The sequence below is a fragment of the Hypanus sabinus genome, chromosome 15, assembly GCF_030144855.1.
Source record: "Hypanus sabinus isolate sHypSab1 chromosome 15, sHypSab1.hap1, whole genome shotgun sequence".
NCBI classification, from domain to species: Eukaryota; Metazoa; Chordata; class Chondrichthyes; order Myliobatiformes; family Dasyatidae; genus Hypanus; species Hypanus sabinus.
This window is the reverse complement of record NC_082720.1, coordinates 19,558,181-19,570,825: the sequence shown is the minus strand read 5'-3', so window position 1 is coordinate 19,570,825 and position 12,645 is coordinate 19,558,181. Positions and strand designations below refer to the sequence as shown.

Sequence of the window (12,645 nt, the reverse complement as noted above, 5' to 3'; positions counted from 1 at the left end):
TTGAGTACAGGTGGCCCCCACTTTTCGAACGTTCGCTTTACGACAACTCGCTGTTACGAAAGACTTACATTAGTACCTGTTTTCGCTAACCAAAGAGGATTTTCGCTTTTACGAAAAAGGACACTTGCTTTGTTTGTTTGTCTACCCCGAGAAAGACTACAATGATCATGAAACGGTGTGCAGGCAGTTGTTTGCACATGTGTGTACGTACTGATTTTTTTTCTCTCCAAATCGATTTTGGCTCACTGTTTTCCTGAGTTTGATAAGTGAAACTACACCATACCTACAATATTTCTACTTTATATAGGGTGTATATTTACCATATCATTCCTGCTTTTTACTTTATGTTAGTGCTATTTTAGGTTTTATGTGTTATTTGCTTTGATTTGGTAGGATTTTTTTGGGTCTAGGAACGCTCAAAAATTTTTCCCATATAAATTAATGGTAATTGCTTCTTCAATTTACGACATTTCGGATTACAAACGGTTTCGTAGGAATGCTCTACCTTCGGATTGTGGGGGAAACCTGTACTACAGTCCTAGCACAAAGCACCAATACATCCAGTGGGTGCAACAGTTTACATCCCATGTAACTCATTTGAAACAAAGACCTGACGTGGGCTGGGAAACGAGAAAACTTCATGTGGAGGACTAAGTTTCAGTACTACTTCCCTATGCTTAGGATAGACAGTAAAAGCTCAGGACCAAATCTTCACTTTATGCAAAGCTATAAACCAATAATAGAAAAGGGAGCAACCTGCAAAACACTCACCATTGATGCATTACTCTCACTTGTCCCAAAGTTTTTAGGCAGTATCCCAGTTTCCCCTTTCACTGACTGAAGTGTTTCATCCACAAGTGTAACGTAAATCCGCATAGGATCAATTGTCTTTCTCAGCTGCTCCTGTTAGGAAAATGGAAGCAAATATATAGACGAATTGTACTTCTCCCTCCTCCTAAATCACCCAATTTCTATCTATAATTTGATACATTTTTCCAGAATTATAAAGGTGTTCAATATATCCTAGATTATGTCAGTTATATTTTACAATTATTTTATTTATTGATTCAGTGTTATCATTCATTTTCCTTTATCAACTTACAGCCTTAAAAATGCAATCCTTATAAAATTTTTAACAAGGAAAATGTGGACAAAGATTTCTTTAGTGTTGACATCAATTACTTTATTGACACTTTCTTACAACAAATTCCCGCAAGACTCAAAGTTGCTAGAAATAGAAGTACAACTTTCTCCAGCCAAAGAAATTGAATTATCCTTAACAATGCCAAAAAAATCAAATCAATAGATTAGACATCAAAGGAAAAGCTAACGACAAATATGCAAGTTTAAAGTCAGCTTAACATTATACCTGTTCTGTTGTAACCACTATGGTGCGTGAACTTGGGTCATGATGTGCAACAACTGCAAGGAACCACTCTTCTGTGGAATCTGGTTGGTAGATCTTCACCTTGTGCCCCTGCAAATTGTATGGACCTAACAGAAATAATAGTATAGTGGTCAAAGTTACATAATTATAGAAGGCACAAAAACTTAGCCATTCATCAAATTATCGTAGAGCAGTAAATAAAAGGAAGCAAATGGCAACCACCCAAAATGTCTACTGAACCTTACTGATAAGGAAAACATTGAGAGTAGTCAGCGGTGTTAACTAATGTGGATTCTGAATTCAAGGTATTTTAATACTACCTACAGTACTGTGCAAAATTCTTCGGCACATATAAAAAAAAAATTCCATAAAGCAGAGATGATTTCAAAAATAATGAAAAGTTTCTAAATATCAAAAAACAAAGAGTAGCAAACAGTTAAAAAAAGCAATCAAATCAATATTTAATGAAACAAGATGATCACCTTGATTCTATGCTCACTGTTGTAAGAATTAATGACTTGAAGGTTAAACTGTCACATCTGGTACACCCTCACCTTTTAGTTTGGTTGTCCTTTGCCCAGTTTGATTCCTTCTACAACTGTTTATGTTTCAGTTAATCAGTTTAGTTCATTCAACTCATGCCACTGATCATTAGCATCCAGTTTGTTATCTTTGTTTAATCATGAATTGGGCTATATACCTACAAAGTAATTAAGATTTTTATTTGAAAAGTGGAATCTATTACTTAACGTTAATTTTTTTTACCAAATACAAAAATTTATGTGTAACTTTTTTCTGGAAAATTAATGTTTGGAAATCCAAGATTTGCTCTTTTCTACCAACACACTAATGCAGATGACAAAAAAAAGCATCTGGAACAAAATTTATATTTAAAAAATTTAGGATGCCTAACACTTTTGCACAGTACTGTATACAAATAAAACACTTCAGAGCAGGAAAGACTGTTATGTTAGAGGAATACAATGCTTCAGAGAATTCAGGAATGAGACACCTTAGTGGAACTGAACTCTAGAAACTCAGTCAGGTAAAAAGAAACAGGCCATGTCAACAATCAAGTACCTCGATAATCACATTTCACACCTTCTGGTTGCAGCCTCTGAGTTTTGGTGTTTAAGTACTCAATGAAGTTCTACTTAAAATGTTGTGAGAAAGTCGGCTTCTATAACCCACTCAGGCAGTGTGTTCCAGATTTCAACCAACATCGGAGCAGAAATGTTCTTCCTCAGATTCCCTCTACACCTCTTATGCCTCACCCCAATCCAACACCCGATTCCAGATATCTCATATAGTGAAAAATTTTCCACTATCTACTCTACAACCCTGTTAGTTTTATATTTGCCTATCAGGGATCTCTGCAGCCTCCTCTTTCCAAGGAAAGCACATCCAGTCTAAAAAGGTCTGTCCTCAACCAAAATATTCCACCCCTGCAACATCTGAGTGAATCTGCTCTGCACTCTCTCTAGTACAGTCATGTTCTTCCTATGAGGCAACCAGAAGAGTATCCAGAATCCCAGCTATGATCTAACCAATGACTACAAATCAGAATCAGACTTATTATCTACAATCCATGTCATGAAATTTGCTGTTTTGCAGTAACAGTACAAACATTAAAAACTATTATAAACTGCTATAATCAATTAATTAATGCAAAAGAGGAATAGAAAGGTAGTGCTCATGGTCCATTCAGAAGTAAAGTTATACTTTAACTTCCTTGCGTATATATTATTTGCCCTGCCAATGTATTTTGTATGGGTTTGTTTTGATACCAAGGTATCCACCTTTGCTGTTACATTGATTTGTACACCAAGGTTCCTGCATTCCTCAATACCTCCCAGGGACCTACCACTCATTGTGCAGGTACTAATCTTATCAATCCTGCTAAAGTGATTTTACCTTGAACTCATCAGATTTCAATTCCATATGTTTAACACAGAATAGTAACAGCACAGTACAGGCCCTTCGGCCCACAATGTTGTGCCGACCCTTAAACCCTGCCTCCCATATATATCCCCCCCACCTTAAATTCCTCCATATATCTATCTAGTAGTCTCTTAAATTTCACTAGTGTATCTGCCTCCACCACAGACTCAGGCAGTGCATTCCACGCACCAACCACTCTCTGAGTGAAAAACCTTCCTCTAATATCCCCCTTGAATTTCCCACCCCTTACCTTAAAGCCATATCCTCTTGTATCGAGCAGTGGTGCCTGGGCAAGAGGAACTGGCTGTCCATTTTATCTATTCCTCTTAAGGTTTACCTTACCAAGTGATCAATAACATTCTGTAACACAAGACTAACCTTTTCATTATTAAATTACTTACAAATAATCTGTAAATTTACAAACTATATATTCTACATGCATGTACAAATCTTTAATGAAAATTACAGACAACAAAGGTTTTAGTACCAATCCCTGTGATGCACGAATGCTCAAAAGGCTTCCCAATCACCAAAGCAACCTTCCACCACCCAACTTGACAACTTGCCTTGAACCTCATGGGCACTAACTTGTTGGATCAGTCTCCCTGTGGGATGTTACTCAAGTCCAGGTGGACTGCAGAGACCACATTCATTTCTTGTTACCAATACATTTTGTTATCATTTCATACAATTTGAATAAATTGTTCATACAGGATCTTCCTTAATAAAGTCACACTGACCATCCTCGATTAATTCCTATTTTGCCAAGTGTAGATTAAACCTGCCCCTCAGGATTTTTACCAATAGCTACCAGTGACTTCAGACTCAGAAGCCTGTAATTACCTTATTCTTACTGCCTTCTTGATTACAGGTTACAGCTATCCTTTCCAACTCTTAAACGTCTTGCCATTCATACTTTCTTAGCCCCTTTGTCTATTATCCCTTTACGCACAAAGTGATTTGAACTGCTTTCTATGTTCAAGCACAACTACAAGAACATATTTTTAATGCAAGTTAAATTGTATCAAAGTTACTGGAAGAATAAAAGATTCATTATAGCACTTGTTGGGGAAGAGGTGGTTAATCAAGATCCTGCCCAATGAGACCTTTTAGGTCAGTTTACTACCCAAATTTTCAAAGTAAATGAACAATAATCATGTTGGTAATATATAGGAATAAAAAAAACTGCATTTTAGCAAAGTGAAATCAAAGTTAAAAGCAATAAACATTTACATCCCACACTTTTTTCAAAGAATCAGAAATTTGTTTCCAATATTGAGATTTTTTATTAAAAAAAGTAACATTTATAAGTTAGAATACTTATATCATTTGCCCACGATACCTCTTATGATTTCTTGAATTTTCTTCTCTTTTATCCAAGATTTCATTGCTTCCTGGAGCTTTGGATTATCCTGAACAATGGGATTCTGGCTGTCAGAATCCTCCTTCAAAAACAAATATAAATATTATAGGTGAGGTGAGAGATGAAGAGAACAGATGTCTTGAAATAAGGGTGAAGAGACCATATCTACTGAAGACCACTATTCAGTATTCTGCATGTTTGCAGATGTAATGAGGGGTGGTTGATAAGTTCGGGCCTAAGGTAGAAGGAGTTAATTTTTAGAAAACCTAGCACATTTATTTTTCAACATAGGCCCCTCCTACATTTACACACTTAGTCCAGCGGTTGTGGAGCATACGGATCTTGGACCTCCAGAAAGTGTCCACGCAGGGGTGATTGATAAGTTTGTGGCCTAAGGCCGAAGCAGATGAGTTATACTGCTCTCGTTACTTGCACATGCAGTTCAACTCTGAATGATTATGCAGAAAGTTTGAAGTTAATGACTCATCAGGGGTTATTGATAAGTTTGTGACCTAAGGTAGAAGGAGATGAGCTATTAACTTCAAACTTTATTCTTAATTTAATGGAGATATGCAAAATATGCAAAATAATTGTCAAGCACCATTTTCAAAGTTAAAAGAGAGGCAAGTTATACTGCAGAAGAAAGGAGCACTGCACACTGATGAACTGTATCTGAAGAAACAGAAGCTTTTGTGAAACGACACATTAATTCAGCTGTGTTGACAGCAACCTTTATACAATTATAGCTTAGGGCATTGGAGTTTGGAGTCTGTACGTCTTCCCTGTGGAATGCATGGGTTTCCTCTAGGTACCCCGATTTCTTCTCCAAAAACATACAGGACAGTTTTAATTGAGCATTGCAAATTATCCAGTGATTATATTAGGGTCAAATCAGCGATTATCAGGGGTTGCTATGCAATGCAGCCTCGAACGGCCAGAAGAGCATATTCCACACTGTTATTTCTAAGAACTCCAACTGATGTGTCATACACCCAAGCATGCTGGGCAATTTTTACTGACTGATAATCCATTCCCACAGTTTTAAGCTTTCATCTGAATTTCAATTTCGTATTGTGCAAGGGACACAATGTGAAAAACCAAGTATTTCTCCTCTAATAAAACGCACTGAAAACTGGACATGTTAAAACATATTCCATCCAAACATGGAGAAAGAAGTGAATTGAACTCACAAAAGTTGCTGTCAGTTTTGTTTCAGGTAGGCATATTAGTACAGGTTGAGTTTATCATATCAGAAACATCTGGGGCCAGAAGTGTTCCGTATTTTTCTGTATTTTGGAATATTCTATGAGATAGCTTGGCATTACTGTAATTTCTGACTCTGAATTCACATGCCAAACAGTCTTTATCTTCCACATGTTCATCACATATACGTACTGATGCAGTCATTCAGTACATTAAGGTTTTCATCAGCAAACAATCTAGGCAAACTCAAGGAATTTCTGTGCTGCTTCTCAGCAGGTGTGCTATCAGCTCAAATCTTGAAAAATCTGATGCTGTGCCTTTTCTTAAATTTCTGCAATCACCCTGCTGGATATTCACAATTACCTTCAACTTTCAGTTCACCATGATAGATCTTCATTTGTTTCATAATCATCATACTATTAAGAGGCATATGTTCACTCTAATACCAATAAATCCACTCTTTAAATATATGATCAAAAGCTTCACTTTTTGCCTTATGCTGTTTTCTATCTTTCATTAACTTTTGCTCATTACATACATGGGGTCGCTTCTCAGATCTGTCCGTGGTGTACAGAGACCTGTACATCGACTGGGAGCATTCCCTGCGTCTTGCCAAATTTTCCATTTGTGATTTGGTGTCAGTGCTTAAAATAATTTTGGATTTCAGAGCTTTTCAGATTTTGGAATTTTGGGTAAAGGGTACTCAACCTGCACTTCAACAGGAAAATTATTATGATGTCAAAGTTTAAACAAACATGAGAAATCATAAATAAATGTGAGAAATCATAACAAAACAAACTCATTTTCTAATATGTAGAATGCAATTCTAAATAAAATTAATTTTCATGAATACCTGTAAACAAGAAACACCAAAATATATAAAGTTTGTTACATACAGTGCTTTGTAAAAGTATTCAGCCCCCAACCTTTTGTTCACGTAAATGAGTATTACGAGGGATTTTAATCAACTTAACCGATCATTTTTATTCGTGAATCACATGCTCCTTTTCTCTCCCCACAACACAGCCCCCCCCCCCAAAACAGAGGGAAAATTGTAAAGCATGAAAAACTAAAAATTCAAAATCTGTAATGTCAGTAGTTCAAAAGTAATCACCCCCTTTTGCTCAGTACTTTGTTAAATCACTTCTTTCTACTATTACAACCAGTAGTCTTTTTGGGTAAGTCTCTATTAACTCTGCACAACATGATGGAGCAAGGTTTGCCTATTCCTCCTTGCAAAATTATTCAGGCTGTGCAAGGTTAGTTAGCGAGTGGGGGTGGACAGCAAACTTGAGATATTGTCAGTGATGTTTGATTGGGTTAAGGTCAGGACTCTGACTGGGCCACAAAGGACATCAAATTCCTTCATTTGAAGCCACTCTATGGTTATTCTGACAGTGTGCTTTTGCTCATTGTCCTGTTGAAAGAAAAACTTCCTCCCCAGTTTAAGCTTTCTGGCAGAGGTTAGCAATTTTTTATCTGGGATCTCGCAGTATTGAGCAGCATTCATCATCCTATCAATCCTGACTAGATTTCCAGTCCCTGCTGCTGAAAAGCATGCCATAGCATGATATTACCTCCATCATACTTCACAGTAGGGATGGTGTAACCCGGCTGATTTTAGATTTACATTACACGTACCACTTAGTGTTGAGGCCAGAAAGTTCCACTTCAGTCTCATCCAATCACAAGGCTGCCTTCCACATCATTAAAGTATCATCTAAGAGACGCTTTGCAAGGTCTTTACGGGCAAGGATATGCACTTTATTTTTAAAGCCAGGGCTTTTTCCTTGCCACTCTTCCATAAATACCCTTTTTGTGCAAGCCCTGAGAGATTGTGAAGCCATGAACTTCATCTATAGTTGCAGTCACTGACTTCCGCAGCTCACTCAAAGCAACTGTTGGCATCACAAAGCACCATTTTTCTTCAGTGGCTAAGTTCAGGGGGCGCCCTGACCTAGGCAGTGTGGCTGTGGTTTCATTTTTCCACGATGGACGGCACTGAGCTCCAGGTATGTTCAGTACCTTTGAGATGGTCTTGTACCTTTCTCCAGATTTGTACTTCTCTATTGACTTGCCTTGAATGTTGTTTTGTCTTCGTTTTGGTTTTGTCTTTTGAAAATTTACCATGCTGTTGGATCTTACAGGGGGGAGGGGGGTTATTTGTTCAGATGATCTTCCAATTTTCTACGTCAACAAATTGATGAGTTGGTATGGTAATATACAGTATTACACCCGAAGAATGTTAGCGTGGTAATAACAAAGGGAATAAATAGTTTTTCAGCTTCACAAATCTGGTTTTAATTTTTAGTTAATTGTTGACAGGTTTAGAAATTTTTCTTTTGATTTGTCATGAAGCACAATGTTTCATAGATTAGCTCAAAAAAATCCTACTTTATATTTTAAATTCAGAAAATGAGAGTGAAATGTGAAAATAGTTATGGAGGCTAAATACTTTTTCAAAGCACTGTATCATTAAATGAAAAGACTATGACTTACAAATCTATTTTAGTGGATGGAGAATTATTAAGAGTTACAACATTCAGAATATAAAGTCTTCAACTAAAAAAACCTTTGCCATAAAAAGGATTCATTAGTTCAAGTCAGGGAATTATGATTAAAGGTTTTAATACCTTTACAGAACTGGATGAAACTGAGAGAGCTTGATTATTCTGAGAAAATACTAAAATAATTACCTTAAATATTCGAAGGGCAGTACCATCCGTTGCAAAATTCTTTACCCTGTCACCAAAGAATTCAACTGGAACAATGGAGCCCAACCCTATTTTATCTACCAGTGCCTTATAGGTCTGCAAATACAAAACAAAATGGAATAATCAGACAACAAAAGGATAATGCAGTGACTGCAGAATGATCTAACAGATATACTGGTGTAATGTGATTTGCTTTCATTTACAAAGATAGCAAAAGAGATTCAAAGAACGTGCAAACAAATCAAAGGTAACTGCAAATTGGTAGCCTTCACTCCTACACACTAGAATAAAATAAGTAAGAAACTTAATTCTGTTATTAGAACAGTTTAACCAACACATCAGTCAAATGTTGTAGGGAACATCAAACATTCAAAAATGCAGGAAGAATTAATTTTCCTACCAATGCAGGCCACTGGTTAGCATTAATCCTTCCTCCCTGTAGGACTACCGGTTCCTTCCTGGGGGCCCACACCAGAGTGTGCTCCACAAGGAAAACAAGTACATCTTCAGCATAAACCTTCACCCAGGCTTGCTTCTTCCACCGTGAATCATCAAATTCAACATACACCTGCAAAACAAAGTAATTTAAACTATAAACCAAATTTCATTTTGATGCCAATCATAATTAGATTTGCTAAGTGAAGGACACCCAATGTAGATACTGACAAGTAATTTTCACAGAAAGCAAAACATTCACACTATAATTAACAGTTAAAAAAATAAGGGCAGAAGGCAAACGTAAATGTTGGAAATGTAAGCAGATATTTATGGAACAATTGTCAAGTCAGGAAAGATAAATTAATAGTTTGAGTGAACTATGAATCAGAATGAAAGACTGAATAATAAACAAGCCTCTTGACAGCAAAGGTGAGGATAAATCAAGAAACATAGAAACAATGACAAAAAATTTGAAGTATAAAAACATTTAAAAAGCCAATTCTTCACTTAAAGCTACTGATACATACACAGCTTTTCTTTCAATTCCATGAGTAACTTAATTACAATTTAAATCAATTTTATATAAATAATTTTGAATAACATCACAAAGCACCACACAAAGGCAAGGTCAGAAAAAAAGTTTCTCAAACTTCTAAAATCAACAACCACAGCAGCAACATGCTTAAAATACATAAGAAATTTTAACAGATGCAATTCTTACTCAAAGAAACACAATCAAATGCCATGTGATTTTCTTTTTCAGTTGTAACAATGAGACCAAAGGTTAGTGAAAACTTCTGAGATATGTAACAAATGTAACTCCATTAAAATAACGGAAAATGTTAAATGAGATCTTCAATTGCATGCTCCACTGACTTATTTCAAGTTCCTGCAACCTTTTCATCCCTTGAACTGTGACACTTGCAAGGGGCTACAAAAAATTTCCCAGCTACAAGAGATTGTCATTGATGGGAGAGAAACACAGGGTTCTGATCTTAGACAAAAGGGTAAAAAAGTGCATAAAAAACATGCTTCCTGCATGCAAATGAAATGCAGGTAACTTCCAGGTGTTCCTGGTAAGAGAATACTGGGGAAATGTTTGTAAAGACACAAGTCCATTCCATGAGCGTTTGATACCTGCAGTTTTGGTAAACACCTATATTCACTTTATATGTTGTCCTGCCTTTTGGAAAGTTTTATAAATTTCTTCACTCCAGTCTGGGTTCCCATCCCTAATACAGCAACAAGCTTGAAATTCAGATGTGGCAGTATCATGATCCCAAAGTTAGCATAACTGTGACCCTGTTCTCCATGAGCAAAGCAGGAAGACACATGCAAGGCTGTAAACTGAGGTTACAGAAAGCAAAATATAGTCTGGATGCTTAAATAGCATGGTTTCCACAGAAATATGGTTAATAAGACCAAAAGATATAAGAGCAGAATTAGGCCATCGAGCCTGCTCCGTCATTCAAGCATGGCTGATCCTTTTTCCTATCTCCTCCTCAATCCCAGTTCCTAGACTTAATCAAATCCAATTGTACCAAATGATGTCTTCATTTTCAGAATCAGAATCAGGTTTGTGTTCTGAAAATTGTTGACTTAGCAGCAGCAAATCAATGCAATACATAATATAGAAGGGAGAAAAGTAAAAATAAGTAAATCAATTACAGTATACTTATATTGAATAGATTAAAAAGTGAGGTAGTGTTCATGGGTTCAATGTCCATTTAGGAATCGGGTGGCAGAGAGGAAGAAGCTGTTCCTGAATTACTGAGTGTGTGCCTTCAGGCTTCTGTACCTCCTATCTGATGGTAACAGTGAGAAAAAAGCATGCCCTGGGCTGGGGGTCCTTAATAATGGATGCTGTCTTTCTGAGACACCACTCCTTGAAGATGTCCTGGGTACTTTGTAGACCACTACCCAAGATAAAGCCGACTCAATTTACAGCCCTCTATTGCTTCTTTCCGTCTTGTGCAGCAACCCCCCCCCCCCCCCATACTAAACAGTAATGCAGCCAGAATGTTCTCATGGTACATCTACAGAAGTTTTTTAGTGTTTTCGTTGAAATACCAAATCTCTTCAAACTCCTAATGAAGTATGTTCGCCTTCTTTATAGCTGCATCGATATGCTGGGACCAGGTTAGGTCCTTGGAGATTTTGACACCCAGGAACTTGAAACGGTGTAGTCTCTCCACTTCTGATCCCTCTATGAGGATTGGTTATTTTTCCTTCTTCTTACCCTTCCTGAAGTCCACAATCAGCTCTTTCATCTTACTTACGTTGTGTGCCAGGTTGTTGCTGCAGCACCACTCCACTATTTGGCATATCTCACTCCTGTACACCCTCTCATCACCATCTGAGATTTTAACAATGGTTGTATCATCAGCAAATTTATAAATGTAATTTCAGCTATGCCTAGCCACACAAGTCATGGGTATAGAGAGCGTAGAGCAGTGGGCTAAGCACACACCCCTGAGGTGCACCAGTGTTGATAGTCAGCAAGGAGGAGGAGACATTATCACCAATCTATAAAGATTGTGGTCTTCTAGTTAGGAAGTTGAGGATCCGATTGCAGAGGGGTGTACAGAGGCCCAGGTTCTGTAACTTATCAATCAGGATTGTGGGAATAGTGGTAAATGATGAGCTATCGTCAATGAACAGCATCCTGACATAGGTGTTTGTATTGTCCAGGTGGTCTAAAGCCAAGTGAAGAGCCATTGAGATAGCATTTGCTCTTGACTTATTGTGGCAATAGGCAAATTGCAATGGATCCAGGCCCTTGCTGAGGCAGCAGTTCAGTCTAGTCATGACCAACCTCTCAGATCGGCGAATGTATAAATCTCACTGGAACTAGATGTGCTTTGTATCACTGTGGGCATTATTTAAGGGAGGCTCATGCAATACAAAAAGTTGCAAGGACAAACAAATTTCGCCATAGGTTAAAATCTCTATTATGAACTAAGACACCTAAAGTGTGTTAAATTGTTTTACTCAGGAATTAGCCATTTTTCAAGGATGGCACTGTGTTTTGGAATTGTGCTTTGTTTAAACCTGTGGACTAGACAATTGCACTCACACTGGTAGATTAAAAAATGTTTGATCAGGGATGCAAGTAAGGAGGCTTTATTTTAACTGATGGTTACTGTAAATGTAAGACTGGGGTTATGTATTGATAGGGGTGGCAAGCATCTTTTCCTAAAGGTCATGAAAAAACTAACTGGGTTTGAAAGTGAAGAATTGTACGTCAAGTACAATTATGTTAGCTGTACACTTCATAAGAAATTCCTCGATGCATCTCAGTTAACACCCAAAGATTTTCAGAGTATCTTGCATACATGAACACAAATATATGTGCTAAATACCTACTAAATTAACACCCAACACTAAGAACTGATTGAAAAAGGAAATAAATTATAAAGCACTCCAAAGTGCAGCACACTTGGAAAACTATGCTGACAAAATAATCTCAGGAATGTCTATGTCTCTATGTCCAGAGGGAGGTAAGCTCAGTCTCTTTATTCATCCATGAAAATCACCACTGAACAATTGATTCGACAGAATGTCCTGTCCAAGAAACTATGTTCTCAGCTGCCAGATTA

At 37.2% G+C, this 12,645-nt stretch overlaps 1 protein-coding gene across 1 annotated transcript in view; it reads right to left on the bottom strand.

Moving 5' to 3' along the window:
* LOC132405346 (lysine-specific demethylase 3B-like) overlaps nt 1–12,645 on the bottom strand; it is a 124,562-nt gene that overhangs the window by 84,514 nt on the left and 27,403 nt on the right. The window contains exons 2-6 of the mRNA XM_059990079.1: nt 9,009–9,176; nt 8,591–8,704; nt 4,671–4,773; nt 1,370–1,494; nt 772–903 (exon numbers count right to left, since the gene is read on the bottom strand). Coding sequence (XP_059846062.1) covers nt 772–903; nt 1,370–1,494; nt 4,671–4,773; nt 8,591–8,704; nt 9,009–9,176 — 642 coding nt within the window. The remainder of the gene's footprint in view (nt 1–771; nt 904–1,369; nt 1,495–4,670; nt 4,774–8,590; nt 8,705–9,008; nt 9,177–12,645) is intronic.